The sequence below is a fragment of the Embiotoca jacksoni genome, unplaced genomic scaffold (genome assembly GCF_022577435.1).
Source record: "Embiotoca jacksoni isolate LCO1_2020_lvr unplaced genomic scaffold, fEmbJac1.0.p SCAF_29, whole genome shotgun sequence".
Lineage (NCBI taxonomy): Eukaryota > Metazoa > Chordata > Actinopteri > Embiotocidae > Embiotoca > Embiotoca jacksoni.
The window spans coordinates 428,104-456,037 of NW_027185380.1; the positions used below are offsets into that span (position 1 = coordinate 428,104).

General features: G+C 44.9%; 3 protein-coding genes across 5 annotated transcripts; 1 reads left to right on the forward strand and 2 right to left on the reverse strand.

Annotated features, from left to right (window-relative positions):
• Positions 1-304: 304 nt before the first annotated feature.
• Positions 305-7,500, reverse strand: hadhb (hydroxyacyl-CoA dehydrogenase trifunctional multienzyme complex subunit beta). 3 transcript variants are annotated; one of them, XM_069161632.1, is made up of 16 exons: positions 7,406-7,500; positions 6,319-6,391; positions 6,023-6,064; positions 5,734-5,830; positions 5,557-5,601; positions 4,877-4,976; positions 4,487-4,574; positions 3,923-4,110; positions 3,648-3,828; positions 2,952-3,073; positions 2,609-2,688; positions 2,461-2,508; positions 2,229-2,316; positions 1,949-2,023; positions 1,333-1,497; positions 305-761 (listed from the first exon to the last, which is right to left on the reverse strand). In XM_069161632.1, exons 2-16 carry the CDS (start codon positions 6,383-6,385, stop codon positions 726-728), a joined length of 1,422 nt encoding a protein of 473 aa, XP_069017733.1. In that variant the 5' UTR covers positions 6,386-6,391; positions 7,406-7,500; the 3' UTR covers positions 305-725. The 3 variants fall into 3 exon arrangements, with proteins under 3 accessions (XP_069017733.1, XP_069017734.1, XP_069017735.1); XM_069161633.1 differs by having other exon boundaries at positions 6,319-6,439; positions 7,406-7,470; XM_069161634.1 differs by lacking the exon at positions 7,406-7,500 and having other exon boundaries at positions 5,734-5,892; positions 6,319-6,347.
• hadhaa (hydroxyacyl-CoA dehydrogenase trifunctional multienzyme complex subunit alpha a) lies at positions 6,387-12,493 on the forward strand. The gene is given in 13 exon segments (XM_069161520.1): positions 6,387-6,429; positions 8,429-8,499; positions 8,731-8,860; positions 9,039-9,145; positions 9,147-9,176; positions 9,276-9,398; positions 9,561-9,599; positions 9,601-9,664; positions 9,829-9,951; positions 10,254-10,312; positions 10,315-10,358; positions 11,892-11,953; positions 12,402-12,493. Coding segments are annotated over 13 exon segments (987 nt in total).
• On the reverse strand, positions 11,134-27,934 carry gareml (GRB2 associated, regulator of MAPK1-like). Its single transcript, XM_069161631.1, has 7 exons — positions 27,605-27,934; positions 23,933-24,073; positions 19,316-19,446; positions 19,038-19,203; positions 17,107-17,957; positions 14,208-14,377; positions 11,134-13,569 (listed from the first exon to the last, which is right to left on the reverse strand). The coding sequence occupies exons 1-7, from the start codon at positions 27,714-27,716 to the stop codon at positions 12,975-12,977; spliced, it is 2,166 nt and encodes a 721-aa protein (XP_069017732.1). The 5' UTR covers positions 27,717-27,934; the 3' UTR covers positions 11,134-12,974.

Below are 27,934 nucleotides of genomic sequence, written 5' to 3' on the forward strand. Positions count from 1 at the left end.
TCTTTAAATTTAAAGGGTTTTTTTCTGACCCTAAACCCATAAATATTCACCTTACTTCTTTAAAGTGTTGGTGGCGTTTTTGCTACATCGATCAGGAAAGCCGAGTTTTTCCTCTCGCAGGTGCCGACAGTGCCTACATGTACCAGAATGCATTGCGTGCACGCTTCTGATTGGTTCCCGGTCTTCCCCCCCTGGTAGCACCCACTCAACAAAACAAATGATGAGGACAGTCAAAATGTCTGCGGTAGAAAAGCCCCGCCCCCCCCCCCCCAAAAAAAAAGAGAAAACAACAACAGACAGGAGATGAGTGTCAGCGTGGTTTTCGTCACACCATTTAATTCCAATAATTTGTAATAAAGAAAAAAAAAAATATTACAGCGTATATAAACATTCGGATCACCGTGGCGCCTTTGAGCGCTTTAACTTTGCTATGTTACAACAGTCTCGCCGACGAGACGCACCTCAGACTCCACAAAATGAAGCAAACATTCCTCTGCAACATTCTGCTATAATTTAAAAGCCTCTGAGCAAAGTTGAATTTACACAAGACCCCTCAGACACATTCACATACTGCATCTGACTCTTCTATGATCAAGGCAAAGTGGTGTTAGTATGTACACTCTGTTGTCTGGATGTGTATGTGTGTGTGTGTGTGTGTGTTTGTGTGTGTTTAGCCGTCCTGATGAAGGTGAAGATGAAGATCTGGCTGCAGTGTTTTAAGTGTGTTACTGTGGGTAGGCCTCGATCACCATAGCGTGACCCTGGAAAACACAAGAAAAAAAACAAAAAACAGAAACATGAGAAATGGAAGAAAAAAAATACAGAATTTTCCTCGTCACGCAAAACAACAAAACACTGTTCATGTTATGAGGTGCATAAAAATATAAACATATTAGATGGAAGTTTACATTTCCCTACATTTTTGGATTTGAACTACAGGAACTTCTTCCAGCGTCCCCCCCCCCCCCCCTCCCCGAACGTCATCTTCCCTCCATAAGAAACAAAATAGAACGTACTCGTAGAACTGCGGTTACGTCCAGTAACTACTATTTTCTTTTTTAACTAGTTCCTGTGCACCCGTTTCATTTCAGCTCAGTACGAGAGTTGCGGATGCATTTTTCTGTCCCTGAAAGCATGTCCGGGGGCGGAGCCTCAGAGACGCGCAGCGCTGCGGAGCACCAGGTGGACACGGACGAATGTTCACTCGAGTTGATAACAACTACACTCGTTACTACCCTCCACCCCCCCCCCCCAAAGCTGTCTGCGGAGGGGGAAACACCCGTTGTAAAATTTGAATTTAAAATAGATAAGAAGAAAGGAGTCGGCCGTTACCAGTCCTCCAGCAGCACAGGCCGCCACCAGTCCGTACTGTCCTCCCTCCTTCTGCAACCGGTGTGCCACGGTGGTTACCAGCCGGCAGCCAGTGGCACCGAACGGGTGACCCAAAGACAGGGAGCCTCCCCACAGGTTGAACTTGTCCATGGAGGGAGCCCCGACCTGCAAACGCACAACGAGCCAAACTTAAACACGTCCACTTTCAACTGGTGAAATTTACACCGCCACTTTGCCACGTGACTCGAACGCAGTTAAAGCGAGGAGGCGCTACGGTGCGTCGACATGATTCCCTAAAAGTAATAATGCGCAACTAACGTGCATCGATGTTAAATCAATACTTCTGTCACTTAAACAATTAGCAGTTTTATTTGTACATACTGAGGTATAAAATTTATATATATATTAAAAAAAAGTTTATTGTCAAACAAACAAAAAAAAAAACATACCAAAATAACAATATTTTTTTTAAAATGACTTCTATTTTTCGTCTGACCATCTCAAGCCAAAAACACAGTCTACACACATCGCTCATCTGTAGCGTATGAGGCAAACATCCAGGTGAGCTGCGCGGATCTATTCCGAGAGAAAGCGAACCGACGGCTATTTTTTTTACCTTCGATTTCCTGCCCATGTACGTCTGGGCGAACCAGTCCGAGTCCAGAGCCTTCATATTCGCCATTATCTGACCCTGGAAAGACGACGACAAACACACACACACACACACACACACACACACACACACACACACACACACAGTCACAATCGATCTCGGGCTGAATATGAAGTAGACCGGGGCGAATAACACGGAAACGAAACACGCCGCAATCGTACGACGGCAGACAGAAATTGAGTTTACTCATGTTGGAGATGGTCAAAGTTTTGCGACAACTTACTGCAAATGCCTCGTGAAACTCGAAGACGTCGATGTCGCTGACGGACAGGCCGGCCCGCTCCAGGACTTTGGGCGTGCTGTACGCTGGCCTGGAAGAGTCAAACGGAGCAGAAAATAGAAGAACGTCTTCCAGAAGGCAAACCGCTGTTTCTTCAAAGAAGCAAAGATCGCTCGGCGATACGGGAACTTCAAGCAGGACGCGAATTAAAGCAGAGTGAGAACGAGGCACTCACCCCAGAAGCAGCTGATCTTTGGGGTCCTGGGACACGTAGACGAAGTCTCTGCCGGGGTGAAAAATATTACGCCGATGAGCACTTTTGAATCGGCATTATCGGGTAATTTGAAGAAGAAGCTCTACCGAACAGAAGAAGGTCCGGATACCTGAGGTAGGCTTTGGGCTTGAAACCCATCGCCAAAGCCTTCTCTTCGGACATGATGAGCACGGCGGAGGCACCGTCGGTCTGAGGACACGCAGAGAAACCGTTTACTTGAGGTTGAGGGACAGTTCGTGTGCGAGACAGTTCATAAGATGAGAGAAAAAAAATAAATAAATGGGAGTGCTTGTGAATCGAATATCCTCAAACAAGTTTCTAATGGTGTTTTACAGACGCTGTCCACGCCGGAGGAGTTTTAGGTGCAGGAAGGACGAAGTAAGAACGTGTGTGTGTGTGTGTGTGTGTGCATGCGTGTGTGTGTGTGTGTGTGTGTGTGCGTGCGTGTTTACCAGGAAAGAGGAGTTGGCAGCGGTGACTGTGCCATGAGGCTTAATGAAGGCGGCCTTTAGTTTGGCCAGTTGCTCCATGGAGGACGGACGGATGCCGTTGTCCTTTGATACAATGTCCCGACCTGGCGAGAGACAAAAAAAAAAAATTGCCCCTTCATTATCATCCAAAAGTGAACATTTACATTAAAGATGAAATACAAGTCACAGATCTTCTGACGGGATCCCTGTTGGCTTCCTGGTGTACACATAATCAATATGTAGGAAACATTAATCAGAAAAATAAAACCAAGTTTTATTAAAACTAATGATTATTCTTTATTGTTAATTAATCTACCAACGATTTACACAATTAATCTTAATAGAAGTCAAAATTTCTTGAGGCCCAACATGATTAAAATGTTTCTCTTTCAACATTTGAAATCCCAAAAATATTTAAAATCTTCACCATTAAAAAAAACAACAACACTTAAGCGAATAATTGATTATCTAATTAGATGCCAAATCATTTTCTGTTGATCATCAATTGTTCGTTGTCGACACGTACGGATCGACAATATCCATAAACATAAACAAAATCAAATCAAACTTACAAATGGAATTAAAAGTACAGAACCATTTGTATAATTAATGAAAAGAAACCCAAAAACACTTGTTTATTTATTTCTAACTTGTGATGTCACACGTTTAAAAGCTTACCAGGCACTTTGAAGGCGATGACGTCCCGCAGCAGCCCGTCGTCCTGCGCCTTTTTGGCCAGAGAGTGCGACCGCAGGGCGAACTCGTCCTGCTCCACCCGGGAGACCCCGAACGCGGCCGCCAGGCGGTCGGCGCTGTGGCCCATCGTCTCCGCGGTGGAGAACTCGGCCACGGCGGGAAGCTACGCGCAAACAGGGAAACACGGGTTTCAGGAGGCGGCTCCGCATCTTTTGCGGTCGCCGGCGACGGAAGCGAGCGGCGAGGCGGACGCGTACCTCCGGGGCCAGGTGGGCCATCCGGATGCCGCCGATCAGGCTGAGCCTCTGTCCGAGGGACTTGGCCTTGTTCAGGGACAGCATGATCTTCCTCATCTTCCGGCTGTGGCGGATCGGAACGTCGGACATGAACTCCACGCCGCCCGCCACGATGGAGTCGCACTGGCCCGCGGCAATCAGACCGACGCCTGGAGAGAGAAGGACCCGGGGGGGGGGGGGGGGGGTCGGACGAAGAGCGAGTTAAATGTAAATAACATCCCGGTGTTTTGTTTTTTTTCCCGCCCTTTCTTTTCTTTACTCTTCTTAATGTCGTCTACATGCTTTACTGTAATGACGAGCGGACGCGTCTGATCTCGAACCTCCTGCTGCGATTCCCCGTCGTTGTCACGAGACTGCGGAGCCGTCTCGTGACAACGAGTCCCACGTCTCCGACCCGCCCGGCCGGCGGCGTATCGTTGCGTATTCACACGATGGCGTCTTAAGCTCGGCTATTGTTCCCGTTGGCTTTAATATTTCTCCTTATCGCTCACTGACTACGTGGAGAGCTTTCTTTCCCCGACGTACCCGTGGTCATCGCCTGGTTGGAGGAGATGCAGGCCATGGTGACGGTGTGAGCTGGGATCTTGTCGGAGAAGCCTGCACCCAGCGCCGCCTACAAATACAAGTTTAAAAGAAATTAAGAAGCGGTACTTCACACACACACACACACACACACACACACACACACACACACACACACACACACACACACACACACACAACACAATTGTCATTTCATCACCAAGTTATGTGAATTATTAGATCAAATGCTTCCTATCGTAAAGATTAGGTTTCATCGTTGCATGATGAGTCGGGGGTCGAGGCTTACAGAGAGGAAGCTCCAGATGGTAGAACGCGTGTGTGTGTGTGTGTGTGTGTGTGTGTGTGTGTGTGTGCGTGTGCGTGTGCGTGTACCTCTCTCGCCACATTGCTGGTTTTGACCTCCTGAATGACTGTTCCATAGATGATGTATTCTACAGCATCTTTGGATAAACCCGTCCTGCTCAGCAGACCCCTGGGCAGACACGGGAATCGGAAAACATTTGTGAAAACACACGAGACCGAATGGAATTTGGAGAGAGAGAGAAAAAAAAAAGGCTAATTTCCAGTAACAAAGTGACATCTGAAGGTCGCCAATATTGCACCGAACCGTAGTTACGCGTGTAACTTCAGCATCTGCACGAGCCGGTAACGGAGATGAGCATTTTAAGCAGGTCGGTGACATCACACGGGTCAAAGGATTTTTTTTTTTTTCAAATAGTTTGGGCAATCGAGAGGCACAACTACTGGATTTGCGCCGGAAAAATAACAAATAACGAACACCGTAGAACGAGACCATAACCGACCGGTAAGAGTAATAAAGCGTCCGAATTAAATTTAGTGTTAAATTACACTTTAATGCCACTGCAGCTTTGTGGCCAGAATTAAAAAAAAAAAAAATTTAAATTTAAAAAAAAAGCTCTGGTTTCAATCGGTAGTTGAACAACTTCACACAATGTCGGCAAACGTCTCCTTTGTTCGGGGCGTCGATCAAATGTCTAACGGTAGCCTTGCAAATGTTACAACACAAAAACACGACGTGACAACACACTTACTGCAGCGCTGCTCTGGCCAGGTCGTGGGGCATGAGGTCCGCGTACCTGTCAACGCCAACCACAGACGTTTCATCGTCAAGCCGCAGAGATTGTGTGCGACAGGTTGTCCTTCGCAAGTCGGCATTTAAATGCAAAGTATTCATCGGTTCGTGAATCGAGACGAGAGCAGAGACTTACGTGGTTCCAGACAGCAGGAAGGGGGTTCGGACTCCTTCCACCAGCACGATGTTCTTCACGCCAGGTCGAGCCAGAGTCTTCTTACTCTTTGTCTGAACTGGAAACAAAAACAGTTTGATCGGGGTAATCATGTCGAATCTCAACTCCTCGTCCTGGCTCCTGTCCGGGTAAAAGAAATGGATCCATAATCGGAGGCTTGTGATGTTCAGCTTAGATTCTGAACATCCTACGCAAAGGCTGTAATCTGGATTTGTATTCGAATGTAAATTATATCCCTTTGACAACTCACCCTGAGCCTGAAGCTGGGACGTCGTACCGAGAGAGCGTGCGCCTGAAACAGAGAAAAAAAATACGGTCTATTATTATCAATTTAGAAACGTTAAACCAAAGTTTAGTCGTCGGCATGAATGTCTCAAGTCGGACGACGGCGTTATCGTAGCCCCAATCTCCAGAACAAATGTTTATAGTTACACTTTGAAGAAAGAGAAGTTGTTTTGTTTGTATCTGGCCTGGGAGAATATTTTTTTTTTTCCACAATGCTGAGACAAATTTGAAAAAAAAAACCCAGAAGTGACGGCCACTCACCCAGTCGCACTGCCCAGGAAGGGCTGACGGAGGAGCTCCGCATCGACTTCAGCAACATGGAGGCCATTATGTCCTGGGTGGAAAGAAACCGTTACCGCGTGAGGATGAGAAGTTCGTGGTCCTGTAAAAACATTTCTCTCTTTCAAAGTCATGTTATTTGAACATGTTGGCCCCAGGCTTTCTTAATAACCGATTCGTTGATTGGTGTTTAAAAAAAAAAAAAGGTCAGAAAAACGTGACAAACTTCAACCGGTGTTTCCTGAAGCTCGAGGTGCAGCCTAAAATGTCCTCCCCCCTGACCAGAAGTCCACAGCCAAACAAATATTCAGGTTATTATCGTGCAGAAGTGAAGGAACTGGAAAATATTGACATTTAAGCAGCTGAGAAAAAAAAAGGAACTTTTTGCTTTTGTTTTTATTTAAAAAAAAAAAAAAAAAAAAAAAAAGTTGCCGATAAATGTATTTTATTATTATTATTATTATTATTATTGTACTGTATTGCTCAAACGGCATTATATTTGAGGACGACATGTATTTATATTATTTTCAGCCTGTACTGAACTCGTGGAGGTGAAAGGTCACAGCTGTACCTTGAACGTCACAACAACAACAACAACACCAACACGACGGAGTGTTTATAACTAATGAACCGTGTTGCAGACGACGAAAAACACGTCGAAAAATATCGGTTTTAACGAGTTAATAATGTCGTAGTGTAATAAATAATACGACATATCCGTGACGGTCACCCTCACACCTCCTCCCTCCCTCCCCTCCCTCCCTCCCGGCTGTGACCCTTCACCTACATTCCTCTCCTGGAGAATGACTCAAGAGACCAAACTGCGAAAGTTTTGATTCCCTTTGAAGTGACGTTTTTGTTTTTTTTAAACCGAAGAAAAACAATCTCACGACGTAAAAAGCTGAAAGCTGCGTACAAACTAGTCGACCCAGCTAGCTGGTCGCTAGCTCCTGTTCAATCAGCAGCAGCACGTGTCGCCGCGCTTTGAATGAATAAACGCGCGTGTGGAGTTATAGTGTGTTGTTTATTTGTTTTCTTTCCGGTTCAGTCATGTACGGTGACAGCTTACCTGGGCTTGTGTTTAGTCTCTGGCCGCACTGCTTCCCTGTCGGATCGGTCGGCCGGACTCCGCAGGAGTACAAAAAAAACTCGCTGTCAAGGACCCACCCGGTGACTGAAGCTGACCGACAATGTGCCCGAACAAAAAAACAAACAAAAAAAAAACACATTTTAGGAATCAATTTATAGTTTCGTTGCTGATTGTATTTAACGCCTCGTTGAATTTGCAGATTGTGGTATCAGTATCGTAATGAAATTTTTTTTTTGCACAAACAAAATGTTATAAGTTGAAATAAAAACATTTTAGGATGAGGCGATTTTGCCACGGAATATTATATATTTGCACCTCAAACCACGCCCACTTCTTTTTAATTTTAAACTTCTATCATTATTAACACAAATTGGGATTCATGTTTCTACACCAGTAACAGAAAGCTTCAAGCCAACAGTAGTTACAGTTAACTGTCTCCGGCTTTTATAAACACAAGCATAAGGAGGAATCGATGCATCTGTTTATTGAATGTGATATAATAATAATAATAATAATAATAATAATAATAATAATAATAATAACATTTTCTTCGAAGCTAGTTTGATTTGATTTCCCTTTAAACAACACCAGAGTGGAAAAAGAACAGGTGCATCTGTATAGACCTTAAAACTACAGGAAAACGTGTAACTTTCACGCCTAGACAGCCCGAAGCGTGTCCATTTCACGCTTTGCTGGTGTTGCACTGTGCTTATCCGGACCGTAAAAATAGCTGCTAGTAGTTACTGGCAACCACTAGCAATTTGAGCTTCTCTATAAAAAATATATATATATATATTAATTTTTCATCTGGTCACAATTCAGCAGGTGACAGGCTTTCCTTTGGGGCCGTCTTCCAACAACTTCCAGAAAGTGTATTGCAGTTTTACTCCAGTGTTTACAATCTCCAGGGAAAGTGTTAAACCAGCAGAAATTAGCATAATGCAATAGTGGTGGCCCTCTGTTTGACTGTCTCTCATCTGTTATACTGTTCTCCCTATCAAGCCCGAACACATGTCAACTACGAGCTCAAGGATGACGTGGCGGTTGTACGACTCAATGATCCGACACCCAAGGTGTGTGTGTGTGTGTGTGTGTGTGTGTGTGTGTGTGTGTGTGTGTGTGTGTGTGTGTGTGTGTGTGTGTGTCTTGTGTTTGTGGAATTTAGTACGAGACGGTACATACGTGTCAGAGAGAGGGAGAGATTATGTTTGTGACAAGCCTTGACGACCTGTCCCTGTCTCGGTCTCACACTGGCAGATGTGACACGACTAATCAGGGCTGCGTGTGTGTTTGTGCGTATGCAGGTGAACACGCTGTCGTCCCACGTGCAGTCAGAGCTGACTGAGGTGATCGGGGGGCGGGGCGGGGGGTGGATGCCGTGTTCATCTCCAAAAAGCCCTGGCTGCTTCATCGCCGGGGACGACGTCAACTCGGCTTATTAGGGCTTGAAGAAGGATTTCCACCGCCGCCGTGCGCGGTCACTCTCGCGCTTGTGAGCGGCTGGGATCAGAGAGAATAAGTGCGAAACTTGCAAGCAGGTCGTAAAACCCAATTTAGAGTCAAATTAAATATGTCGTCCGAATTGACCTTCTGAGTGCTTATTTCTTTTCTCTCCGGTCCTGCAGCAGCAGCAGCGACGAGGTCACCCGTCTCTCTCAGGAAGGTCAGGAGATGTTGGAGAGGATTGAGATATCTCCCGTCTCTATTGTTGCTGCCGTAGCAACAACGCTGCCTAGATGGAGGCCTCGAGGTACGCGACGGCGTGTGACAGGAAAATGTGGGGGAAAATGCAGCTTATGTGGCGTAAAATTTTAGCAATAAATCCTGATTTTATGAACTTTTTTTGTAGCTCTCGATAGCCTGCCAGTACCGAATTGACTCAAAAAGCAAAAAAAAAAACATCCTGGGGACTCCGGAGGTCATGCTGGGACCGCTGCCCGGAGCAGGCGGCACTCAGAGACTGCCTAAAATGGTATACACACACACACTCATATTAATCAGTCGCTCATTTACAGGCTTGAAAGCGCCGCCACGGCCTTGTGCTAGTGGCTACTGGAGTACATTAAGGTCAGGAGACTCACTTGGGCCGATATCAGCCCACGATATCTGCATTCCTCCTGTTGCGAGTGCGTAGGTGGGTCTCCCAGAAGCGTTTGACATGATGCTGACGGGCAAAGAACATCAGAGCTGATGAAGCCAAGGAGACGGGTCTAGTGCAGCAGCTTGTGGACCCTCTGGGTATGTTCTACGTGTGGTATTTATTCAATGCCGTACTCCGCAAGAAAGATAGTATTGTTTTTCTGCTGTAATCATCTGGGACAGGGTGGGCTGGGAATATTATTGTAACTGACGGCAGGTTTTTATTGTTTTTTGTCTCTGCTGCCCGTGTTCATTTCTTACAGATCCTGGTCTGGAACCTGCAGAGGAGCGGACTATTGAGTACCTCGAGGAGGTTGCAGTGGGCGTTGCCAAGGAAATCGCCAACAAAAAGATTTGCCTTCCTAAAGAGAAAAGCCTCGTGCGGAGTGAGTGAAGACTGTTTCACGTTTGTGGCCCTCATGTCTCCAGGGGACTTGTACCACGAAGCAATTCCAGCTCAGCCTGGCTGTCTTTGGTTCACCTGTTGATCCTAACATTGGTGATCTTGGACAAGTAGTATCACAAAGGGTTTTTATTACTCATCGGCCAACGTATCCGCCGATAAAAGATGTCTGCGATAACCTCTATTCGGCAAATAATATCAGCCACACGCATGTAGAGATCAGAATCGGAATGCATTTTAAATACATGAATTGTCCACATCTGTAAAGTGTGTCTGTCTGTGCAGAGATGCAGGACACGGCGATGGACTTGGGTCCAGTGAGGAAGCAGATCTACAAGACTGTCTCAGTGAGAAGGTCCAGAAACAAACGAAAGGCTTCCACCCGGCTCCCGACAAAATCATTGAGGTAAAGAGCTCACGAATGGGAAGAAGGTTAATACGAGCTCCTGTTTGAGGTGTTTGAAGTGTCGGAGCAGCAGACTTTTTAATGAGGCTTGCAGGAGTATGAACTCAGTAGCGAAGAGGAGCAGAGTTTATCTGGCTGTCTTTTTTTTGGAACAATCTTCAAATCAGTTCAAATGAATGGATGTAGTGTTAAGTAGTCCAGTCACAGGCTCTCATCTATGCAAACAGGGGGTGACTGTAGTGTAGTCACAGACTGTAATGGATGCACGATGTAGGTGCAATTCAAGCTTTCTTTGATCTATAAAACTGTTTTTCATGTATTTTTTTTTTTACATATAAATTTCAACAATATTTTCTCATTTATTCCAAATTCTAAAGGGGTCGTGGGTCAGGAAATGATCAGGTGTCGGGTAGCTAAACCCAGTTAACTAACTGGCAGCATGTGTGAGCAGGGAATGTCGAGAGATATTTAACGTGTGGAAAGTCAGTTTATTATATTATAAGAAATCCGCAGCATAACTTGGTAACTACCTCAATTCAGAAGACTTTGGAAAACTGGATGTGACTTGATATAATGGTAATATAGTTTTGTTCCTTTTTTTCTCAGTTTTCATTACAAAAATAATAAGGCTGCCAACTTGTCATAAACTTCAGATTCATCTTCTAACTGGGTCTCTTTAAAGACTCTTTAAATCCTTTTTTTTATATATATATATATATATATATATATATATAAAGGCCAGTTTATTGTTGAGGTAGGTGTGAGCTGGGCTTGCAGGTATTTGTAGCTGCAGAAGATGTTTTAACTTAAATTATTCGTGAAATTGTCTTTAACTGCATAAACTGTGATCATATTTCCAGCTTCATGACCTCTTATCTTCTTGTCGTTGACTCCAGCTCCCCACAATCAAATCAATGAATGAAGGATGAATTTAATGTTCAGAGGTCATTTAGTTTCTATTTTGTCATCTCATTTATTTCTCATTCCTTATCTTACACTTGCTTTTAAAGTTACATGACAGCATCAAAATTGCGTGGCTGTAGTGGACAACGGGGAGTTTTCAGAAACTTGGCATCAATAAGCAGCTGCAGCCAATCAAATCATGGGAATATTATAGTTTCAATCAGATTATGTCCGACATTATGAGGGAGCAGCAGCTCGTATGGAAACAAGTGAATCACAAGTATTAATCAACAAGTTTACAACAACATAAAATTAATTTTCACAGTTATTTGGACCACTTGGACTTCCTGAAATTTCCCTTAGTGAGGCGTCATCACTATCTAATATGGAGATTCACCTCTAATTAAATGGGACATAGACGTAGAATTCATAGAGTGTGCATCATTTAATTAGAAAATATTTGTCCTTCTGTCCGCAGATGGAAAACATCTGTTCATTTTGTTGCTATACATTCGGGGTGAATTTACGTGTATTCTCATTTTGGGAAGGATGTTTACCATTAGTTAATTAATCATTTAGTCTGTAAAGTTTTAAAATAAGTGAAAAGATGCTTAATTAAAAAAAAAAAAAAAAAAAAACTCTCCCTTAATTTACTTTACAATTGAACCCTTCAACAGTTTTTATTTTCTCTTATGGGGGTTGAAAGAAACTCCTCGAGTTGTGGTGTGTGATGAATAAAAGAAAAACAAGCGGCTTTGTGAACGTATTACGAAGTGTGATTACATTTATTATTACGCTCGGCTAAATCAATCATATCCCAACAAGAGAATCCAAGGTCCATTTTGAGAACTCTATTTCTGAGGCAGTCGAAAACACGCGTGTGTAACCGACGACAGACACGAGGACGTCCTGTGTTACTCACTCTTACAGGGAATGTTAATAAAAACGTCAGTGCTCCGAAGCACAACATGGCCAGGATACAGTATATTCAGAGGTGGGTCAATGAATCCTTGGTCAGTACCGAAAACCTCAGTGATTATTTCACAGAGAGCTAAGATTTCTGATTTCATTCTTTCTGCATTTTTCTTTTTTCTTTAACCTCTCGCTCTTTCTTATCACCTCAGAACCTCCCGCTCTGTTCTTCGTGTGTGTCGGGGACATGTTCAGTGTTACGACTGTTGTTTTGTGTCCCACTGGTCAACAACAGAGGCTGTGAATTCCGTAACGTACCTTTGAACGGTGAACACCTACCTCGGTGTAAACAATACAAGATCTAAAAACTGCAGAGATTCTATTCAAGAAATGTTCAAGTAAAATGAAGGAAAGTTTTCCCCTCATATCGGGTTTTTATGTCGAACCACGGCGTGAAGGCTGCACGGCGTTTAAACCCTTGTTCTGCCGTCTGTCCGTGTCGCATGTTGAAATGTCGCACTTTCATCATGCAGCTCTGTGTCGCAGCCATTTGTTAGTAAACTAGCTCCGGTCTGTGATTCAGACAGGAAGTGTGCAGTCAAGTCTGAGGACTCTTTAGCATCAGTCAGTCAAGTGTCAGTTCTACAGTTTGACCACAGTGTGGCGTGGTTTCCTTCGGCTTCACAGTCAGCGGGGCTCCGCAGACGGTTGGTCACAGTGGAAGAAGGCACATTGAGGAAAAAGGCTCAGTGGCCGACAGGCATGTTATGAGGACGGAGTGGTTGTTAGATCTTGGGCCTCCAGCCCTGTATGAATTGTGAGATCTTGGTCACGTGGAGTCGGCTCAGGTGGAAGTCGTGCGACAGGATGTCCTCGGTCAGCTGCACCAGGAGGCTGCCGTCGATCCGCTCCCTCTGGAACACGGCCACGGCCGCCTCTGATAGGCCGATGAACCGCAGGCAGGCCGACACTTCCTCCAATGAGAGCGCGGACAGGTCGGCAGGAGGCCGCCAGGTGGGGTCGGGGGGCGGGGACAACCCCTCGGTGGATGTCCCGCCCCCCTCTGCACCTCTGAAGGAATCTGTGGTGGGGTGGTTGGTCGTGGGCTCGGGCGAGGGGCAGGGGGACTGTCGGTTGAAGGGGTTCAACGCACCGAAGGGGGCAAACCGACTCTGCGGGGGCGGCGGTCTGAGTCGAGGTCCGGAGGAGGTGAAGGAATCCACCCACGGCTCTGCCCAGGTGGCCTGTGCAGGCTGAGGATTGACTGTGCTGTCTGCAGGGAGGGCGGAGACCGGCTCAGGACTGGCCGTGTTCGGGGCGGGGCAGTCTGCCCATGAGCAGGGGTAACAGTAGAGGGAGGCGTCTGGAGAGGGCGAGCAGCTGGGACGCAACCGGAGAAAGGGATGTTAGCTTCTAGGACATATTCGGGTTTGGATCATCAACAAGTCAATTTAAAATGTTAATTAAATTAAATGTTAAATAAACCAATAAAATTCCAGCAACTAGATGTTGGAAAATAATTATTGATACAATGTTTATATGTCAATCAAATTTAGCCTCGTTGATAAAAATAAAATAAAAAAATCTCAGTAAAACGTCCGTTTAGTGGCTGTTTTGGAGCTTTCAATCATTTTGCTTTATGCTTCATGTTTAACATGCTGAGGATTCAAATGTTGGATTCCATGACAACTGGGCAAACTCCATCCAGTGATGAAGCTCATGTTCTCATAGAAATCTCTAGAACAGAAGCTGAATGCAGCTAAAACGGAGCTTCTGTTGACTCAACCATAGTTTCCAGGTGTCTGGATTAACTTTAGGGCAAGTTTGCGTTTGTCTTTTCTGCTTTAAATAACTAGAAGTATATATTGGAAATATCGGTTGCAACAGCTTGTGAATTACGTCCAGCGTTCAGGCCATAATTTAAAAAAAGTTGCTGCTGATACTTTCAGTAATTGCAAATAAAATTGTGAAATAAAGTCTGAATTGTTGCATGTTTAGAGTCAAACTAAACACCGTACCTGTCCTGCAGTCCAGAGGAGTAGAAGGAGAGGTTTGGTCTCGGGGACGTGGAGGTTTTGGGGAAGCGAGGAGGAACCGGAGGGCTGGGAGCCGGACTGGAGATGGAGCCTCCTTTAGAGCAGCGAGGGGGAACCGGAGGGGCGATCAAGTAGCGACACTCCTCTCTCACCTACACACACACACACACACACACACACACACACACACGTACATCACAACCACATACACAGCAGCAAAAAAAGTTAACTCCTAGAATTTGACTTCTCGGGAGGCTTTATGGGAGTGTGTGTGTGTCCTGCTGGGTAAATGTCAAACTCGGTGACCTTTACACCTCAAACAAACTCCCTCGCACACAGTCGCTACACACACACACACACACACACACACACACACACACACACACACACACACACACACACACACACAGACCGAGAGTGTCTTGGCAGGCTAAATATCAGGGAATGAAGAACACTGTGGGTGACAGGGTATAATCCAGCTGCAGAGCAGATATCAACGCCCACACAAACCTTTCTGTTCTGCCGCCGTTACTTCGAAAGAAAAAAAATGTTAATTAACCAAAACAAAGGCATGGTAAAGTACCCGTTAAAAAACACCAGACTGTATACAGTAAAATAAACAGTAATGCCGGGGAGTGATCTTACGACAGCAAAATGTAAACGGCTCAGCAGCAAAACAATCTTGTTTTTAAGACAAAACAAATTAAAGAACAATTTAATTTTGAGTTAATTTCCTAAAAAAAGTATACGATCTTAAAAAGTTTCAAGTTGCACACGAAAAGCATAAATAAAGTTCAGTAGAAGAATGAGCTTTGACACGACACGACACACACACACACACACACACACACACACACACACACACACACACACACACACACACACACACACATTTTTTAGCTTACAGCTAAAAACGAATAAATCAGATTCTAAAAAAGTAAAAACACAACAATCATACAAATAGATTTAGTTAAACAACAACTATTATACTGCACTTTTCACCGTGAAAGGAATATATATATATATATATTGAATAAAATGGATTTGTCTCCATCAATCCCAGTGATGATATAATCATGTGAAGTTCATGAAAGTTTGGGCTTTCACAGTTTTAAATTCTGAAGTGGCGGGTGGATAAACCATGTGGTGGAAAACAGTGTTGTAAAGGAGCAGATGATACACTTTCATTCAGTAGAAGAAAAGTGGGTCGGTTACCACAAAAGCACAAAAGTCATTTATTAATCACGTTACTATGGATTAATGTAGTTCAGATTAAGTTAAAGTGTATTTACTTGATAAGAGAGAGCCAAAGTTAAGTCGCCTTTACTGGCTCGTGTTATGGATTGTTTTTCTGTTGTGTAGACTGTTGTGTTCAGTTGTATTTCCTGTTTTACTTTGTAGTTTTGTAGTCTTTAGCTCAGGCTGAGTTTTGTATTTCCTGTTTTACTTTGCAGTTACCGCCCCCCCCCCCCCCCCCCCCCCCCCCTGATTAATTCCACCTGTCCCTCGTTGTGCTCCTCTCCCTGCTGCGTTAGTTTGTGTGCTTTTCTTCCCTCTTTGTCAGCTCGTTTCTGTTGCCTCTTTGTTCCTGCGCCTTTTCGTATCAAGTAAGTTCTGTGTCCCTGTTGGTTCTTCGTTGCTTCTGGATTTTGCCTTTTCATTTCTGTTTTTGGATCAAGCCCCAGCTGACTCAATGAGTTTTGGATTGCGTGTTTGTATTTTGTATCTGGGATTTCTATGGAAATATCCAGCTCCTGCCTTTAGTGATTCAAAGTCTTTGTTGCATGAGACCTCCTGTTCCTATGCTGTGCGTTCGGTTCCTTCCTTCCCAGTGAACAACAACAGCTCTTCCCCGTTTCACCAGCATCCTGGCAGCTGATGTTAAATGCCAGTGAAAATAATTGTTGTTATAGCTTCGTTAAAAGTATGAGATTCTACGATTTTTATATCCTGTTATATAGCAGATAACATTCCTTTTAGACTCGGACCAAAACTCTGATAAGAGCCCTTAATCAGGAAACCAATGATACTGGCAAGGTAGGAAGGAGTGGGGTTTATTGTATTGTCTCCTCAGAAATAGCAATTTGAAATGAGTTGTTAATCAAATTTTGGGAATAGTTTGATCATTATGTGCAGCACATTCTGGTTTCTGCATCTCAAGTTTGAGGATGTGCTTTTGTTTTGTCAGTTTTATCGTTTTTCTTTTCACTTTTTTCTGACTTCAAGTCAGTTTTTTCGATAAGTAATTAACACAATCAACAACCAATAAGTAATAAGTAAGTTATCCTTATATACCAATACAAATTTAACACCCTTTTCATTTGATAAATGGTTTCTGGGAAGTGCAGCGCAGCAATCACAGACGAACAAAATCCCATCAAAGTATTGTGATAATTTTAGTGTTCATAAGAAATGATTAGCCTGTTGCTTTGTGGCCGTCTTTTATGACAAAATCAATACTAACCTGGTCAATCCTTAAACCAAACACTCCGTCAGTAGTATGGTTGTATAGCTGTGGGAATAAACTGCCTGTGCTCTGTTTACTGAATTATTGTATACATGTTTCCTGTTCACTGTTTACGACTGAGCTGTTCACCGGCCTCCAGGGACACAAGGACATGGCGGCACACATGTATGTGTATGTTGTATGTGTTCAAGTGTTGTAAGCACAGAGGTGGCGTAAGGCTGCCTTTCCAGGAATTCAGTGTGTGTGTGTGTGTGTGTGTGTGTGTGTGTGTGTGTGTGTGTGTGTGTGTTTAAAAGCTGTAATGTATGAATAATTCAAGCCTGACTTTTAACGGCCGGATGCTGTTGTGGACGGAGAAGGATGAGAAACGGAGGGACGAAAGAGAAGGACAGGAGGTGAGGACTTGAGACTCACAGCATCAGATTTGGGAGGTACGGGCGGCGGGGTGGACACTCTGGCCACCACGGTACCCAGAGAACCGTCCAACGAGGAAGACGAATGGAAGGATATGAGGTTTGGCTCCTTTCCCAAGCCCTCCGGGTTCTGATTGGTCCAGAGTTCCTCGTAAGGGATTTCCTCACTGGTCCTCATTTCAGCCTCAGTCCACTCGGGAGTCACGTACTCCCGCTCCTCGCCTGGCCCCTCCCCCAGCCGCTCTCCGAGAGAGTCCCTGCAGCGCTGCGACATGCCGTCTGAAACCCCGCCCACGTACCCACACATCGAGAGGCGCTGCAGCGCCGGTGCCAGCGAGTCCTGGCCCGACACGCACATGCGAGAGCGGCGAGGGCTCACGCACTCCTCCGTCATGCACTCCAACTCCGGACGGGTTTCTCGAACGGCGCGAGAGTAGGCGTCCGGGTCGAACGCATGTCGCAGCAGGAGGCTCTCCAGCGCCGCCGTGTGGACGGAGGCCTCGGCCACGTTAAACCGGGGCATGCAGCGCAGCAGCAGGAAGTGCGAGGGGGAGACTTCCTGTCGGCGGAGCACCATGCACAGCACCACCGTCTTGCTGACGATGTTGAGCAGCTTGTAGCGGTGGCCCTCCCGCACCGCGTGGCGGTCGTAGGGGTTTCGGGGCGGCCGCGACGGCACGGACACGTTGACGGGGAGTCGAACTCTCTCGATGATACTTCGTACCGTGTGCTCCCCTCCCAGCATGCCTTGCTCCAGGGGGGAGCGTGTGCAAAAGCGTCCACGGCAGCCAAAGGGCAGGCTGACACTCTGATTGGTGCGATGGTTCATGCAGACCAGGCAGGGAGTTTTACCTGAGGAGACGGAAACAGGAGGTCGATTAGCAAAGCATGGAAAGAGGACCAGAACATACGCTCATATAGTTTGGCTCCACCAAGTCTTCGCCGTGATTATAGTCTGGAAACCCTGTTCGCATGAAGGTTTGCTGAAGGGCGGACCGATCGGTGAACACTTGCTAAATGTGATGACGTTGAAGTTTCCACCAAGGAAGTCTGCAGCGGTCATTTACCAACCCGCCGTTGCCCTCTCCTCACATCGGAGGAGGGTTTCTGTTGTTGACAGCAGCTTTCAGCGCACAATATTATATACCGAATATTACCAGACCCAAATTCACTGAATGTTTACATGGGTCTGTCTACTTAGCTGAGGGTTTTTTTTTTCTAGTCGTTGAATACTAATGGGCGTAGACGTCGGCGTAGAGCTCTAGAGAAGCCTTTAACCAATCAGCATTGAGCACCATATTACGTATTGTCTGCGCCAAATGTCTACCACCATCGCTATTGTTGGAACTACTTCAACTGGCCTCTGATCGGTCGGCCAATCGAAGCGGCTGAGCTAACCTTAATGTGAACTGAGATTCCCGACTGTAATCACAGTGAAGACTGAAGCCGTGAGCAATGGTCAGGCGGAGACGAGCTTTAGCAAACTGCTGCAACTGATGCTCCAGTTTGTAGTTTGGTAGATACAAAAAAAAAAAAAAAAAAAAAGAATATTTCTCATACAGGTTGATTGGCTAAACTTTGCACAGCAGCACAGTCAAAGTTGGACAAAGTTCAAGTGCGACGGAACCAGATGTGAACTGGAGATGGAGCAAATGTTCGTGGGATGTCGTGTTGAAGAGAGCCCGACCCCTTTTTTCATAGTAGCCATACTCTTTTCTCGCTTTAAATCTTCGAACCACCAACCAGCAAAAAAAAAAAAAAAGCAATCTATATCCCTTCAAAAATAGCGAGCATTATGTCCTTTTTCAAGAAGAAATGAATCTTCACTATCACCGGTGTTGTCACCGATTCCCTTTTCCTGGTTTTCATGTGCGTGTGTCACCACTGAAACAGGACTTCATACGACGCCAGAGGCATCTTGGCCTTACTCACTTCTGGGAGTCTTTCCCAGGCGTCTCAGGAGCGCGCTCAGTCCCGTCTTTTCCTTGGAGGGCGTGGCACAGAGAAGCTCCGCCTTCCCCATGAGTGACAGCTCATCTCCAGCCTGCAGAGTGAAGCTGTAGGGCTCGCTGTCCTCACTGAACTCCCCCGAAACCACCTGCAGCGCACACGTACATGATCACAAGGCTAACTACAGACTGAGCGTGTTAGTTGTAGTACAAAAGAGAGAGAAAAGCAGAAGTGGGAAAAGGAAGTGACCGTGCGCTAACCTTGACGCTGAAAGTGATCGTCTCCATGACGAAGACCCGGTCAGGGAAGACTCCGGCAACTTCCTCCACACTGGAGAAATACTGGACGGGATCCCTGACGTCTCGGTCTTCATCCAACAACTTGAACTTGCCTATGGAGAGGATGAATGTGATGAGGGGCGGGGGAGACGAGAAGAAGAAGAAGCGAAAACAAAGGATGGAAGAAACATTAAGGTGTAGGGAGACAGGAAGTGATTAGGGGGCAGCGAGAAAAGAGAGAGGAGTGGAGGAGGACAAAAAGTTTGGAGAGTTGAAGAGGGAAAAAGTGAAGGGGAGTACAGCAAAGAAAAAAGGGAGAGATGAAGAGTTGTTTTTGTTCTTTTTCTTTTTCTGACTACCTACACACGCATATCTGCAGCAGACACTGTTTGGACGAGAAGAATACAAAGACACCTCGGTGACCTGTGACCTGGCACCAGCTCCCCGCCAATCGACAGCCGACGGGGTTGGCATGGCAACCAATAAAGGACCCCCATTCTCACTCAGAGCAGAGACACATCACCATGGAGACACTCTCTCACACACACACACACACACACACACACACACACACACACATCTCTCTCCCTCGCTTTGACCCTTTCGCTCCTTCGCTCGTCCCCTCTTTTCCTCTGATTCTCTCACTCCTGCGCTGCGGCGTTTTGTTGTTTTTACTGTAAATAGTTGTTGGTTTGCGCCACTTTTCGCATTTTACAGAATGCAAACCAGCTGCGTCAAAATAAGATCTTTATAAAGAACAAGCTCCTTTTGTCCTTTTATAATTTATCAGTTTATTTGATCGCAATTGAAAGGCCAAAAATCCTTTTTTTACTTTTTTCCCCCCTCCCACAGTCAAAGTGTTTGTGAGGGAAAGACAGATGAGAAACTTTTTTTTTTCTTTTTTTTTGTGGGCAGCAGAGCAGAATACCAAACTCCACCATCGTCTACGCCAGCACCTTCTCTCCCTTTTTTCTCCTCCAACCCCCCACCTTCCAATTCAAACACAGCTCCCAGGATGAGGAGCTTCCATCCACCAAACAATAACCAGCACTTTTCAACAAAACTCCCCCCTCGCCCCGTCCCAGCAGAAAAGTGGCAGGCGGAGGAAGGTTTTTTTTTTTTTTTTTTTTTTTTTTTTTTTTTTACAAAGAAACGGTTTCATCACCAACCCAAGTGAGACTCCGAAATGTTACCAACGGAGCAGCAGAACAGAGATAGTAACAAGCCACTGTGAGAAAATCCTTTTTAAATGCCGACACATCAGGCTCTGGCTGCGACTATCACATCAGACGGGCGGCTGCGGCGCCACTCGCTTCCCCCCCGAAAACCCCATTCACGACGGGAGATCATTCAGCTTTTCTGTCCTCTCCGCTTCACGTCATCCCTGCCTCCCACCGCCGGGCGGAGGAGGAGGAGGATGCAGACAGACCGAGAGGGAGGGAGGGAGGCATCCTGTGGTCCATCCCCAGGGGGGAAAAACCTATATTGCTCTCATCCTAAGCTTATTTGGACTTCCTGTATGAGCTCACCACACAGACATTAGCTCACCACCGGCGATGGCCTCTTGATTCCACAACAACAACTCACCTGACATATTTAAAGAGATACAAAGGTGGTCCTAAAAAGTGTGCATACATTTTATCTGCCTTTTTTTTTTTTTTTTGAATGCCTGCACCCCCATCTAAAGAGGACGTCAGGGTGATGTATTGCTCTGGGGTCCTGGAACAGAAGAGGCCCAGACTAATCCGTTATTTTGCCAGATAAAAAAAAAAAAAAGTGAAAGCAGCTCTGACAAGGCCTGTTAGACTCTTAAAGTAAAGCGCCTTTTCATCATTACTAATTGGCTAAACACAAATAAGCAGGTCTTTTCCTCAAAGAGACGACCAACTGATTGACAAACAAAGAGAGTCAAATGTCACAACTAATAATGGACCCAAAAAAACGGATAAATCATGGAGCTCATGCTTTGTGTCATCAAAACTAGACAGCTCAGCTCACTCAACTTGATTTAATTGGCCCGTCTACTCGGACAGACTTCGATGCTCACATCGTATGGATGCACTGACTGGCCACAACATTAACGATAAACCACTGAATAAAATCCCGGGACATCCGGTTAGTTTGCTTTATTGTTGTGTATTTTGTTCGATGTCAATAAGAAGAAAGAAAAGTAGCATAATTTCAGCGCCATTCTACGACGGAAAGCAGAAAGAAAACGAGAAAAAACACGGAGCCGCAGACGGCTGGAAGATGCAGACAATATAGTCTGTTTGTTCTGCAGCAATGTTTGATTTTACATGTCACAGCACAGTCTATAGTCATATTCACATCCTGCAAACTACTATGGCAATAATTCTAAAACAAGCTCGCTTTGGTTTATAACGGATTCTTTCTCTGATTCTTCTGACAGACGACATCATGGAAATCAGACTGCAGGGGCTCAAACCTCCAAACAGAACTTCCGACAGAGATGCATCTGATGGGCTGATCATGAAGGTAATTAATTGGAGTGCCTCCACCCCCTCCCCCCTAAAAATGCACATGATTTGGCGAGATCCTAAGATTAGTCATTAGGAGACCAATTCTGGTGTCTGCCTGGCTTTAAAGCGAGATTAAGAGTTTAAGATAGCAATCCTGGAATATATATATATATAAAAAAAAAAAGGCTGAGAAGTTTGCATTGTGTTTAAACGTGTTTATGCCAATAGTACCCCTCAACTTGTATGTAATAACAACTATTTAATGTCTCTGAGGTTCTGCAGACTAAATTGCGTCACAGTAAATCCAGTGTTTGTGAAGGTTAACGCTTACAGGAGTCAAATATTTGCATGTCTCAGCTCCTGCAGCTCCTTTCATTTGAATGTGTTTCTTTATCTCCCTTCATGCGAACGCAACACTTTCTGAATCTCTGAGAAAACCCCGGTGACACTAATGCAGTCACTTTTACTGAAGTTCACCTCATACGTCTCGGTGCTATTTCTATGTGTTGTTTCACTCATGGGAGCGATGCTGGCTGTGATTCACGTGCTTCCAGTGTGAAATGCTGGAGCATCTAAAATGATAAATCCACCCCCCCCCCTCCCCAATCCAATCAAATGTTCTTTCTTTCTTCCGAAAAGGAGCCCGGGAGGTGGTGGCGGCCCTGTGAGGTGACATCAGCGCTCCATCAGTGGAGGAAGCGATGGAGAGGAGGCATTAAGATCCAGTTACACGGCGAATGATGTGACGGGACTGGGAGTCGGAAGAATGGGGTTGTGGGGATGAGCTCCGGTGAGGTCATACTGACTGGACTCATTCAGCAGGAAGACGAGTCAATGGGCGAAGAGCCGCCGGGTTAGGTCACACGGTCGCCGGTCGGATGTGTGAATGTGAGGTAGCTGTGCTGAGTGTATTTGTCTGAACATTAGGGTTTCCAGTTTGGGAATATTATTTTCTTATTACTATTATTCAGTATAGTTAAATGTGACCATCCTTATGCTCATCTTAAACAACTTGTTAACATATCTTATTCCAGCTCTTCTTTGAAGCTGTTTAATGTTTACGAGCGAAACGCTTTAAACCGACACTCGTATGTTTGATTCATGGCGGTGCTATTTTAGCAAATGGAAATTTTCAACATGTCTTTGCTGCATCATCTTGTATGCGATATTTGCTAACTGTTACTCACGTCATCCAGCTCCACCACTACCGCCATTGTTGGAGCTGCATTTACGACCGACTGTCACACCGGTCACTGATCGGTCCGACCCTTCAGAGTGGCTGAGCGAAACCTTAAACGTGAACAGGGTTTTCCAGACTATCACCATAGCGACGACCGCAGCTGTGAGAATTAGGCGGGCAGAGCCGGGGCTAGTGCACGTCAGGGTATCCGCTCGAATTTCTCTGCAGATTGGAGAATAAATGTTTGGCTGCAAAAAAGCACGAGTCGGTTCAAGCTGCCTCATCAGCGGGTTCTTACTTCTAAAGGGGCTCATTCTCGTGGGTAAGCTCATTAGGAGTGTGAGCCCTCTTATAAAGTTTTCACACGTGACCCGAAGGCCTTTTAGGAAAGTAACACTGGAAGAACATATGAACTCAACAAAGAGAGGCTCCAATCAACCCTAGTGAGGTTTTGAATCCACAAGCTTGCACGATGCAAAGCATAAGAATTACTTCACTGACCGGGACGATCATGTGAAAGGGTTTTTTTTTCATGTTAAATCCCACTTAAAAGACAGCTTTTGATTTGACCCTATTGAGCGAATGAAGGGAAAACCCTGACGATTCACCAGTTCGATAAATCTAATTAAAAGTTAACGTGAGTTCTGAAAGAAATTTGAACACTAAGATTACATTACTTCCCACTATTGATATATAAGTCTGTTACTACTTTGGCTGGCCGTCTCTCAAAGAAACACAAATTCCCCACCAAAAATAGAACAAGAGGAACATGTTGACTGTGTTTCCCAGGAGGAAATGGACATTTTAGGGAACATTTTTATTTTTACGGATGTCGACAAAATTTGGCCCGACTACCAAAGAGGTTTTGTCCGTCCATGCTAGTGTATACGAGCAGTGTGTGTAATGTGTGTGCGTGCGTGCGTGCGTGTGTGTGCTCACCCTGGTACTGCAGAGGGATGTCGATCTTGGGTCCAATTACATAGTGTCCCTCCTCTAAGCTGTGGGCCGTCACCGTGGTCCACTGACGACAGGAGTGTAAGAGCACCACATCCTCCTCCGACAGACCCTCCACACATTCACCTGCAACACACGCATCAACACACAGAGGGATGCAACAGTTGTTTTTTTTATTTTCTATGGTTACACAAAGTAGATCAGCGGTTAAAAAAAAAACAAAAAAAACGCCCTCAACACGACTGACACGGACTCAAGTGTTCATAATTACCACGATCAGTGACAGTGTACCAACCCCCCCCCCCCTTAGCCTACTCATGTGGACCCTGCTATGCAACTGGCAACCTACAATTAGACATCCCACATACGTCCAAACACACACACACACACACACACACACACACACACACACACACACACACACACACACACTTACTTCTCGCCAGCTTTCACAAGAGCAGCATCGATTTCTGCTGATAGCACAGTGGTACAATTCAATCACACACACACACACACACACACACACACACACACACACACACACAGTTGTAACACTCAAGCCTTTCAGTCAAACAATCGTGTTGATAGACGGCTGAATATAAACACAGCAGAGAAGGGAAAGGACTGTCAGTAGGAATAGAAAACCTCATTGTTGGGAGAGATAATAATCAACAGAGGAGTTTTCTTTCTTTCGGGAGGTTGGCTGATTGTCACCTGCGTTTGTATCCGGGAGTCTCAGATCATTCTGGTCTGTGACGTTAAAGGTTTTGCTGCGTGATAAATGGCCGCAAATCACAAAAATGCTCCCTCTTATCTCTCTCGGTTCGTCAACCACGCGGCTCTGAATGTTGGAGCCCGACTGATTTATTGGTCGGTTTTTGATTTAATTTGGCATTAAGGGCTAATTTAGTCATTTAAAATTAGGACATTTTGGACAATAAGGTGTTTGTCACAAATGTTTGATAACCACATATCAGCTGATATACTGATACTGTATGTGTGGTTTTTTTTTTTTTAATTTACTTCATTGTAAGGGCATCTGCATCGGCCCCAAAAATCCAGTATCAGTCGAGCTCAAGTGGCAAACCACCATGATGTCACCCGTTGGTTTGTGGAGTGTCGTTTTGCAGCCTCAAGTCTGGCATTTCAGCCGTCGCCATCCTGTTTTTTCGGAACCAGAGATCACTGCATTTGGACGAGCAGGGGAGGAGCGAGGAGCGGATCTGACTGGAAACCAGACGACACCACATTCCTATACCAGAATCCCGACTGCATCCCAGGTATGTCAGTCACACCAGACACATTTCCAAATATCTTCAAGGCGTAATATCTAAATAATGACTAGATTATTTTCAGAAGAATCACCAGAACGCTGTATAGAAGGAGTGAATTTAGCTCATTGCACCATCAGAACTTGAGGGAAAAAAAATATTCACTTATAAATTGACACTTTTTTTTTAATGTCAATCTATGGAAGAGGAGGTTTTTTTTGTGGTTTTTTTTTTTAAAAGCCAGCCCTAGTGGCCCTCGGTGGTATTGCACTTTAAGGCACTTCTGCATTGGCTTTACTTTTCAGACCCGCAGGTTATGTCCATTTTTTAATTTACGGTCAGGCTCTATTAAAAACAGCATCATGATTAAGTCAATGACTTTGCTGTCAACACTTGTTGCTTGGGAGCTGTGTCCTAGAAGTTATGACTCGTATTCTTGTGATTATTAAGTTTGAATGCATTCATACTGAAGCATTCCTGTTGCAGTCCAGCAGGAAAGTCCCCATCACAGTGAATTAAGCAAACACACTACTGAACCACAGTCTCTCCATGCAGATAAACACTGTTGTTGTTTGTTGATGTCACTATGAAAAGGAGAGAGAGAAAAAAAAAAAGCCTACTTGTTGTCATCATGTGCTGTTGTAAATAACTAACTACCATCTGGGGGAGTGTGGGGGGGCTGGCAAGGAGGCATCTGTGGGGTAACTACAGTGCAGTTAATAAACACCTACGGGTGCTCTCACAATGTACACGCGCGCCGCCAGAAGTAAGGTGCGTAATTTTTCCGGGCATTGGGAGCGCGCTTTTGTCCACCAGGGAAAGTTGGAGGTTTTCCTCCTCGCCGCTGCTCGTTAGTATTCACTACATTCACCGACAGATTACAGCATTTACATATGAAAAGAATTGAGCAGCACTTCAGCAGCACAACAGACACTTTGTGGCTTTCCGGGCCTCGCTGGACTGGAACAACTTTGGCCATGACACCCATCGCCCGTTCCCAAAGTAAAGACACCAAATCTGGTGATGCAGGGAATCACGATGGCAGCAAAACATAAACCTAAAAAAAAAAATTGGAAACTGCACACACGTGACATTAAGACTTCCTAACGCAAGTCAGAGGGGTTGGTGTGAAGTTGTAAGGTTGGTGTCCGGTTTAAGCTGCAGCTGCAGCAAGGTAGCCAGATTTAACCAAAATAAAAACGGAAACAATGTCAGTCTGGTTTCAAAATAAGAGCACCAAACGTGCCAGTCAATAACCCTTACTATGCAGTTGCCTTTCTAATATTTAGTCAAATCATAGTTCTGAAATGATGCACGGGATGAACAATAATACAAACGATCCAATCCTGAAAAGCAAATTTTCTTTATCTGCAGCAACCCATCATCCACATTTTTGTTTTAAAGTGTTGTTACAATAGCACATGTGAAATTGGGCTATCATAGACTCACATCTTAATTCAGTTAATTCATTAGGATACGAGACAGCCAAGAGATTCTCTCATACCCTTAATCATTAGTCATTTAAAATACAACATATCCATGTTGGTAAACATGATAATAGTGTTTAATGCAGTTCAACACAGTTTAATGGACTCGCGTAAAAGAAATTCTAGGAGTTCCAACTTATTAGATGTAAATGTACTGATGTTGTCTAATCTAAATTGGGAAACAACGTCTAATTAGTGAGACCAACATATGTTTAAAAAGTTAAGTAATGTTTTTTTTTTTTTTTATCTTATTTTCATTTAAAAGACGCAACCCTTTACTCTTAAATGCATTTAAATTTCTGCTTTAAACTATTTGATTAACCGCATCAAAGTACATTTGCCTAAATTATAGGATCATTTAATGTATTCATTGTTTTATTGCTAACTGTTATTGTTGTCTGATGTTGTTTTGCCAAAGGTTACTGGAGTTTACTCTCTAAGCTGCTGAAAGCCAATTACATGTATTTATTCTACTCTATTTCAAACTTTAAAACTATTACTTCCTCTCCAAAAAAAACCGTCTTTCTTTCGCTACGTGGCCTGACACGTTTACGGGTTTATTTTGAAAGTTGTGACCGGAAATCGTAAATGTTCTTGCCAACCTTGACACCGTAAAACTGCTCGTTAGATTCTTCGGTAAATTGCTGCACTTGTTTCTCACAACCCCTGCATCGTTATCCCAACTAACGCCCTTTTATCCACGACGGTTTAACTTCTTTTTATTTATTTATTTATTTATTTTAATGTTTCCCTAATCTTAAAATCACATTTATCGTTATTTATCATCACTATTGCCATCCCAACCGCAGAGATACGAAGCGGACGGAGTTGGCAGAACAACAGTTGTCAAAAAGTTGTTACCGGTGGGAACACGTGGGGCAGGTGGCCCGGTCTCTTACCGTGGGCCAGGCGGACCAGGGTGGGCAGACGGAACTTGCTGACCACCGCGTCCAACGGCAGCGCCAAGGGGCTCCAAGTGATCTCCGACAGGCTCGCCGACAACTTCTCCATCCTCCCGGGTCATCACGGTACCGGAGATAAGGGTGGTGATGGTGATGATGATGATGATGATGATGATGGTGACGGCGGCGTTGGCGGTGAGGATGGGGACGCGGTGGAGGACGGCGAGGGCGACGGCGGTGGTATAATGGCAAAGAGTTTCGCCATGTTTGAATTGTAGGAGAGAGGGGAGCGTAGTCGCGGTCGGTGCGCACGAAGGGAGGGAGCGC

Bases quoted from the DNA above. Each gene is read 5' to 3' on its own strand.
- hadhb (XM_069161632.1), bottom strand. From the start codon at position 6,385: ATGGCCTCCATGTTGCTGAAGTCGATGCGGAGCTCCTCCGTCAGCCCT. The intron at 2,689-2,951 runs GTAAACACGCAC...GCGTGTCCTCAG, and splicing joins CTGCCAACTCCTCTTTCCTG to ACCGACGGTGCCTCCGCCGT. The intron at 2,317-2,460 runs GTGAGTGCCTCG...TGACTCTTCCAG, and splicing joins AAAGATCAGCTGCTTCTGGG to GCCAGCGTACAGCACGCCCA.
- gareml (XM_069161631.1), bottom strand. From the start codon at position 27,716: ATGGAGAAGTTGTCGGCGAGCCTGTCGGAGATCACTTGGAGCCCCTTG. The intron at 24,074-27,604 runs GTAAGAGACCGG...CGTGTGTTGCAG, and splicing joins CCTGGTCCGCCTGGCCCACG to GTGAATGTGTGGAGGGTCTG. The intron at 17,958-19,037 runs GTGAGTAAGGCC...CCGTCTCCTCAG, and splicing joins CCTGGGAAAGACTCCCAGAA to GTAAAACTCCCTGCCTGGTC.